Source organism: Nothoprocta perdicaria, unplaced genomic scaffold (genome assembly GCF_003342845.1).
Source record: "Nothoprocta perdicaria isolate Ctin4 unplaced genomic scaffold, notPer1 scaffold_331, whole genome shotgun sequence".
Classification (NCBI taxonomy): Eukaryota; Metazoa; Chordata; class Aves; order Tinamiformes; family Tinamidae; genus Nothoprocta; species Nothoprocta perdicaria.
This window is the reverse complement of record NW_020455568.1, coordinates 295,268-302,944: the sequence shown is the minus strand read 5'-3', so window position 1 is coordinate 302,944 and position 7,677 is coordinate 295,268. Positions and strand designations below refer to the sequence as shown.

The following is a 7,677-nucleotide window of genomic DNA, read 5'->3' as shown; positions in this document are numbered from 1 at the left end:
GGGGAGCTGCTGCGCGGCGAGGCGGGCGACGGCGAGCGTGGGTGCGCGCGCGGCGCTGCCTTGGCCAGCTCCGGCCTCTTGATGAGCACCCACTCGTAGCGCTCCGGCGCGGGGCGCACCTGCGGAGCAGGCAGATGAGTGGGCGCCTGCTCGTGGTGCTGCCCCCCCRGGCGGCATCCACGCTGTGGATGGAGGCCCCAGGGCTGTCCAGGGGTTGCTTTGTGCTGGAGCTGCCCCGTGCAAGCAGGCACGAACCCCTCTGTGCTTATAAACAATAAAGGTGACTTACTGTGAACACGAAGCACTCCCCTGTCCCAAAAAAGCCAGGTGTCGTCCCACTCTTCTTCCTTTCGCTCCAGTCGGAGGAGAGAAACGCGCCGCACACCTTGGGGAGAGCACGGGAGCAGTGAGCGGTCCCGGGGCCGCAGCAGCGCTCACCTGTCTGCCAGTTTGGGGGAAAAGGGCATTTAAATGTGCTAAAGACTCGGGTAACATGTTTGCCTTTACACGGATTTGAGCCCGTCCCTGGGAGCAGATGGGACATGACTCTGCAAACGTTTCATCCTGTTCTTCCACCCCGTGGTCAGGCCAGCCCTGGTGAGGACATCCTTCACTTGGAGACCTGCTCAAGGTGGGAAATCAAATCTGCCCTTGGTACTAAATAAAGAATGCAAGGAGCTAAGAGAGGTAGATGCTGGGGTTTCTAAGTCACCTTCCGTGGCGTGGGTAAGGACCTGGAGGGTGGCAGAGAGTTTATCTCCTCGCCACGCRGAAGAGTCTGCCCAGGGAAAATCAGGCCTTGAAGGCCAATAAATCTTTAGGATGCCTGAATAATTTACAGAACTCACTTCTGCCGTTTGATGGAGAGAGACACAGCATGGGTTTATGAACCGCTCACACAGTCCCTGGGAAGTGGCCTGGCTTGGGTATTTTTGCAGTTATTTCCTGACTTTCAAGTACTGAAGAAGCTGTCCTTATTTCTCTTCCACTTCCCTTGTGTGGCTGCTACTGAAATGAAGGAGAGTGCCTTGCATTTAATATATTTAAAGCAAGACCTTGTGCAGGCAACTCATCTGCTGCCTTCAGCAAAGTCTGCTGGGAAACACTTCCTGTTTCAATCTGTATTTGCAGGGAAAACCAAAACCAAAATCCCCAATCCACCCTGTGCCCGGTGGCCTCTCTCCAGCTCTCTGTCCCCTCCTCTGCTTTGCGCAGCAGTGGGAGCCACAGAGCCCTGCCYGAGCCGGCATCCCCAGCTTAGCATAGTCTGCTTGGGATGTCCTTACTTCTCCCTCTGTGGTTTTTATGAGCAGCACGGTTGGTTCGTAGCCTTCGCAGCACGAGTAAAACCTGCAGACGAGCAAGGAGACAGCGTTGGTGCGAGTGTGAGAGCAGCGCAGCCCTCGCGCAAGGTGCTGCCCTGGCACGCGGCGCAAAGCAGCCTGCCAATGACACACGCGTCCTCCGYGTGCGGGGAACCCAAGCAGCCAGGTTGGCCTGCAGCTGGGCACGGAGCAGAGCAGGAGGGAGCCCTCGGACGGGTGAAACAGCTCCTGGGGCATGGAATGCCCGCAGGAGGAGAGGTGCCAACTAGCAGCGACTAGCAGCAACAGGCATGTTCCCAAGTGCCTGCCCTTCCGCACATGATTCCCGCATGTGTCCGACAGGTCTGGGCTGCCCTGCCACGTGGTGGGGAAGGTGACAGTGCCAGGTGGGCTCACACTGAAGTCCAAACCAGGGTATCAGCRTGCAGACTGTCCACAGCAGCACGTTTGCAGCCCAGGACCACTCATCTGGATGGAAATCCTCTGGTCTGTCTTATATAGCAGGCGGAAAGTGCCCTTTGGCGAGGGCTTGAAATAAGCTGTTTGCACCCAGAATGTGACACGAAGCTATAGAGGAGGGTTGAGAAGAGCACCTGCTATTCCGGGATGATTGTTACTCTGAGCAGCCTGTCCGGGCGAGCTCGTGAAGGGATAGCAGCATTCATCATTGAGCTCGGGCAGCCCTGGTGTTTGTGCAGTGAGTGGGGAGGCAGCTTGTTACTCGTGCTTGCCCGGTGAAGCAGGTTAATTTCTCTGATAAACCCAAACATAAATTCCGAGTGTACTGGAGGGGGAGGATGGCACGCACGTGCCCAGCCCCAGAGCAGCTCCTCGCTCCGGGAGCCCTGCCGGCCGCTCGGGCTCTGCGGCTGATGCTGCTGCTGGGGGTGAYCTGCGGGAGCAGGAGCATCTGCCTGGACATGGCAGGACGCGCGGGAGCGTTTGCCTGGACACAGCAGGGCGCACAGGCGCTGAGGCTGCTGCACGTTCGGCACCCACCGCAGCCCCCCCGGCTCTCTCAGCCTGCRTTCGCAGGGTTCGATGCCTCTGCGCCGTGTCACGCACCCCACATCTGAGCTCTGCCTGCTCTGCCCAGCCTGCTCCGCAGCTCTCACTGGTTCCTGTGACCAGCACGTTTGGGTTGCCTGCCTGAAGGCAGTCGTGCAAAGGTAACGCCTGCTCACATGCTGTTCCGTGGATTGGGAAATCACTGGAAAACTCATTTCCCCGCTGGGTTCTGAGCTGCAGCATCCAGCCTTGGGCTCTGTGCCGCCCCATGCAGCAGGAGCCAGGCTACTCGCGGGCTCAGGATCTGGCAGTGGGGCCRACGTGGGCTCCTGGCCACAGCTACTAGGGTCTCCAGGAGACCTTAACTGCACCCCATAAACCCAACATGTCCYAAGGGCTCCCTTCTGTACCATGGGTAAGCAGTGCTCCACTTATCCAGCTCTGCGCTGGGCCACTCTAAGCGACCCGGGTCGTGCCCAGCGCTTTACCTCTGCAGGCTGCAGCCATCTTCCGAGGTGGAGAAGAGCAGCACTGGGGGGAAGAGGGAGAACCGCTCGGGGATCCAGGACCAGATGAGGCGCATCTCCTGCGCTGTGACAATGCTGGAGGTGAAGTTCTGCAGSTCCACGGCCAGGTGGAAGCATTGCCTGGGCAAGGGGGGACGTCCGTTACTGCCAAGCCAGGGGCCACATCAGCTTTCATGGGTGCGGCCCCCACAGATCAAGTTTCCTCACACCTTCTGAACCCTGCACTTGTGCTCCCCAACTCTGTGGTACCCCTTAACCACGCTCCTGTCTGAAAGGCACCTAGGAGTCAAACGCAGTTGCAACGTGATGCTCCTTTCATGTTCATCTGCTCTGTGACTCCTAGTTTATCCGCGTAACCCCAAGARCATCACCTGCCCCTGCTTGCAAAGCAGGAGGCTCTCTTACCTGCTCTGCACCATGGTGATGCCCYTCTCCATTAAAGCCTTCCTGTTGGCCATCTGCAGAAGCCAGATTTCCTTGCGGGAGAACAGCCTGATGCCAAACGCCCTCTCTAACAGTTTGTCCACAGTCATGTGCTCCCCGATGTTCCGCACGAACGCTTGCAGGTCTGCCCTTACGTCAGCGCCCTCCAGCTCCGCGGGGCTCACCGAGAGCCTGTACTGCTTCAGCAAGGCCAAAGCGATGCGGTAGAGGACCTTCTGCCCCTCGAGCAGGAAGACATCAAACACACGTATGGCGTAGCTGAAGGGGAGCTCGCAGAAGAGCCACGACAGCCATTCCGAGTAGACCTCAAAGACGTTCTCAGAGCTGCCGGCGATCAGTCTGTGAGCTGCCGGGCAGTGCTTGTTGGCCAGATCCCCGAAGGTCATGCAGGAGGCCTGGTGGGCCAGGAAGGACTGGTCGATGTAGCTGGTGTGGGGGGCGTTGCTGGCGATGAGGCGGGAGATGCCCTCGAAGCACTGCGCCTCGCTGTCGCTGTAGTGCAGCAGCAGCGCTGCCAGCGCGGGCAGCGCCGGGCTGTACGTGATGTCGGGGAACTGGCTGCCGAGGCAGATGAGGATCTTCTTCAGCGCAGCGACCCCTTCCAGGCTCAGGCAGTACGTGGGCATGGGGCAGCCCTCGAGGAAGTCGGGCAGAGGGTGGGAGCTCACGCTCTGCTTCCCAAAGAGCCGTCCCGCTACATCCACGTAGACCAGAGCGTCCGGAGTCACGAGCCGGCAGGGCACCTGCTGGATGAGCTGGCGGTAAACGCGGGCTCTCAGCTCGCGGCTCGGCGCCCAGTAGCCTTCTCTTGCCAGCCTCTTCAGCTCTTTTTTGGGCTTAGTGTGGATGTCTCCGGGAAYATCTGCCTGTTGCTCCAAATCTGGCACCCTGTCCCAATCCACAAACTGTCCGCAGCCCAGACAGGAGGAGGCATCGATGTCCCAAGTGTCAGGTTCCGATGTGATCACCACCGTGACTGGAGACGAGGCAAACATCTCTGCAGGACAAAGACCCTCCGTTCTGTATCTGCAGGAGGCCTGGCCTGCCTAGACCCCTCAGGCCATTCTCGCCAGCCCACTCGCGCCCACAGACCCGTCACCCATGCCCGGCTGCAGTGTCGGAGCCGGCAGCGCTGGGCTGCGTCGTTCCAGCACTGAGAACAGCTGGGCATGGCGTCTAACCCCCAGTGAGAGCGGCTCCGAGCCGCTCGCTTCCATCAATAGCTGGAAGCAATACGGTATTTCTGCCTCTTGTGTGTTCGTGGGGGTGCCCTGCTGGGAACTGTGCTGAGCGCGACCTCCTGCCCAGGACCTCCTGCCAGGCCTCCTGCCTCGGGCGCGCAGCGAGGATGCGGCCCCTCCTGCCCGGGGGAGCAGCAGCATCACAGAGCTCTCAGAGGCCACCAAATCCTTGCGGGGTGTCCCCGGCAATGCAATGCGGGACGCAGAGCCGCTGCAGCAGAGCTGCGGGCTGCCCGACGTGCAGGCTGGGGGAGCTGAGAGGCCCCCGACCTGAAGGCGTGGGATGGTCTGCAACGAGAGGGGCCTCCCGGAGCGCGGGGAGGGGTCTGCAGGTGCCAGGGTCTCCCCAAGCATACGAGGAGGGTTCTGCAGGAGCCAGGGGCCACCATTCCCTGCATGGCCTGGGCACTATCAGGCTGCAGATGCCTGGCCCGGGGGCAGGACAGAAATGGTCCCCAGCAGGGCTAGGAGCCTGTCGTGCTGTGCCCGGGGCCGAGGGCACCTCGGGCAGCACAACAGCAGGGTTTGAGCTCCTCCTAGAGAGTGAACGCGGGGTGTTTCCCCCAGCGTTACAAGCGAGCTCTGCCCGGCTGCGGCTCAGCTTATCTGCTTCACCCTGGCCCCTGCTCAAGCTCAGCGAAAGCAGCTCAGGTCCAGCTYTGCTGCTGGGGGAAGCGCTGCGGCAGCCTGAGGCCGTTCCTGCCCCAGCTGGCTCCATTCAAGCACATGCTCCCGCAAGCGCGGGTTAATGCGGCCCCGGCTTCCCGWGGGATTCCCCGTGAATCCCAGGGCRGGTTGTCCCTGCACAAGGACTCCCACGGCGCCTGGCAGGGGCTGGCACTGCTGCCGTCCCTGGCAGAGGGTGTCCCTCTTGCACCCAYACACCTCGCACCATTCAACATGAAGGCAGCCGAGCGGCTCTGGGCTGCCCGGAGCTGGCAAAGAGGCCGCAGAAGCCAGGGGGRTTGGGGGACACATTGCCCCACGCAGCCCCAGGCTGGGGACACAACCCACAGGAGCGTGTGGTGGCCAGGCCCCCCTGCCCCACTCACCATGCGCGGCGCCCTCCAGGGCCGGCCCCACAGYGGCGGGCGCCTCGTGGGTGCCCATGGCCGTGGCTGTCCCACCGGGCCGGCTCCTGTGCACCCGCAGCATCCGCCCGTCCACCTGCCCGCCCGCTGCCCGCCCCGGGCTTTAATGGCGCTGGCACGGGCCGTGTGTTTGGTGTAAACAGGGCGGCGCAGCRGGGCCCCTCGCGGCAGCGCGGCCGTCCTTGAGCCGCCCCAGCGCCCGCCCCGGCACCCGCCCCACTGCCCTCGTCGCCCATGGCCGCCACAGGGCGGGAAGGGGCCGCGGCAGCAGCGCGGTGAGCGCCGCCCTCGCGTCTGTGCCGGGAGGAGAGGAAGCGGCGGCTGCGGGCAGCGGCCCGGCCGGCCTGAGCGCGGCCCTGAGCGCTGCCCTGAACACTGCCCTGAGCGCTGCCCTGAGCGCTGCCCGGCTGCCCTGAGCGCTTCCCTGAGCGCGGCCCTGAGTGCTGCCCGGCTGCCCTGAGCGCTGCCCAGCTGTCCTGAGCGCTTCCCTGAGCACTTCCCTGAGCGCGGCCCTGAGTGCTGCCCAGCTGCCCTGAGCGCTGTCCTGGCTGCCCTGAGCGCTGCCCGACTGCCCTGAGCGCTGTCCTGGCTGTCCTGAGCGCTGCCCAGCTGTCCTGAGCACTTCCCTGAGCACTTCCCTGAGCGCGGCCCTGAGTGCTGCCCGGCTGCCCTGAGCGCTTCCCTGAGCGCGGCCCTGAGTGCTGCCCAGCTGCCCTGAGCGCTGTCCTGGCTGCCCTGAGCGCTGCCCGACTGCCCTGAGCACTGCCCTGAGCGCTGTCCTGGCTGTCCTGAGCGCTGCCCAGCGTGGGGCCGGGCGCTCCCCCAGCCTGGGCCGCGCTCATGGCCGCCGCTGTTGACACGGACAACACGGCGCAGGGTCACGGCGCCCGCCCGCGGCAGCGCTGTCACGCGCCACAGCCCGCAGGGCAGCCGCAACCCTGCAGCCAACCCTGCTGCCGCCTCTGCCAGCTTCCCAGGCACGGAGGGGAAACCTGGGGAAAGCAGAGGGCGGAAGGCAGCGTCCGCAGCGCTGCTTCCTTGTGGCGCCTTGAGGACACCAAAGCACTGCCGTTCTGGGGTGCTGTCACCCACAAGGCTCTATGGCAGCAGCAATACGGCCGCCTGTGGGGCTGCGGCTCCTCCATGGTGCAGTCCGCGCCGACAGGCCTCGCTGCCCAAAGAGCTGATGGTGGAGGTGAGTTGGGAGGCAAAAYCAGGAATACGACACGTGTCCTTGCTTCCTTGTGAAGGCCGAGGCATCGCCCTCCCCCAGAGCAAGGGCTGCTTCCAGGAGCCTGAGCAGTGACCGTGGGGCAGGGACAGCTGCAAGCGGGACACCTGCCCTGCCATGTTTCCAAAACAGCCACGGGGGGCAGGCAGAGCACCCCAAACACAGCCCTTCGCCCTGAGCGGCCACGCAGCCTTGGCCCAGGTGGCCCAAACGCTGTGGGGAGCTGCTGCACCGGCCCCTGCGGGAGGGGGGGGGGGCGGTGGCACCCATGCAGCTGGCACCCATGCAGCTGGCACCACTGGTCACCCCGCGACTGCACACCGTGCAGCACGCGCAGCACCCCTGCTGCAGGTGCTCTGAGCCTTGCACCTCTGCAGCACAAACTGGGCACCCAGCACCTCTGCAGCATGTACCAGGCACCCWGCACYTCTGCAGCATGTACCCGCACCCTATACTGGGCATCCAGCACCTCTGCTGCAGGCACCCTGAGCCTTGCACCTCTGCAGCACAAACYGGGCACCCAGCACCTCTGCAGTGCGCATAGGACACCCTGCACCCTGCATTTCTCTAGCGTTGACCAAGCACCCAGCACCTCTGTGTGGTGCTGGGCAATGTGCACCCAGCACCTCTGCAGCGTGTACTAGGCAGCGTGTGCCAGGTGCCCAGCACCTCTGCAGTGCACATGGGGCATCCTGCATGGGACACCCCGCAGCGCACACGGGACGCTGTGCGAGTCTGCAGAGTGCACGGGGCACCCTGCACATTTGCAGCACGCACAGGACACCCTGCAGCAGGCATGAGGCACCCTGC

The 7,677-nt window shown here is 63.5% G+C and overlaps 1 protein-coding gene across 1 annotated transcript in view; it reads right to left on the bottom strand.

Moving 5' to 3' along the window:
• The window catches only part of LOC112950981 (TBC1 domain family member 24-like), a 6,598-nt gene extending 943 nt beyond the window's left edge, over positions 1-5,655 (bottom strand). Inside the window, exons 1-6 of the mRNA XM_026043605.1 lie at positions 5,598-5,655; positions 3,266-4,301; positions 2,822-2,980; positions 1,287-1,350; positions 290-385; positions 1-119 (exon numbers count right to left, since the gene is read on the bottom strand). The exon at positions 1-119 is cut by the window's left edge and continues 5 nt beyond it. Of these exons, the coding sequence (XP_025899390.1) occupies positions 1-119; positions 290-385; positions 1,287-1,350; positions 2,822-2,980; positions 3,266-4,301; positions 5,598-5,655 (1,532 nt within the window). The remainder of the gene's footprint in view (positions 120-289; positions 386-1,286; positions 1,351-2,821; positions 2,981-3,265; positions 4,302-5,597) is intronic.
• Between the last annotated feature and the right edge of the window lie 2,022 nt (positions 5,656-7,677).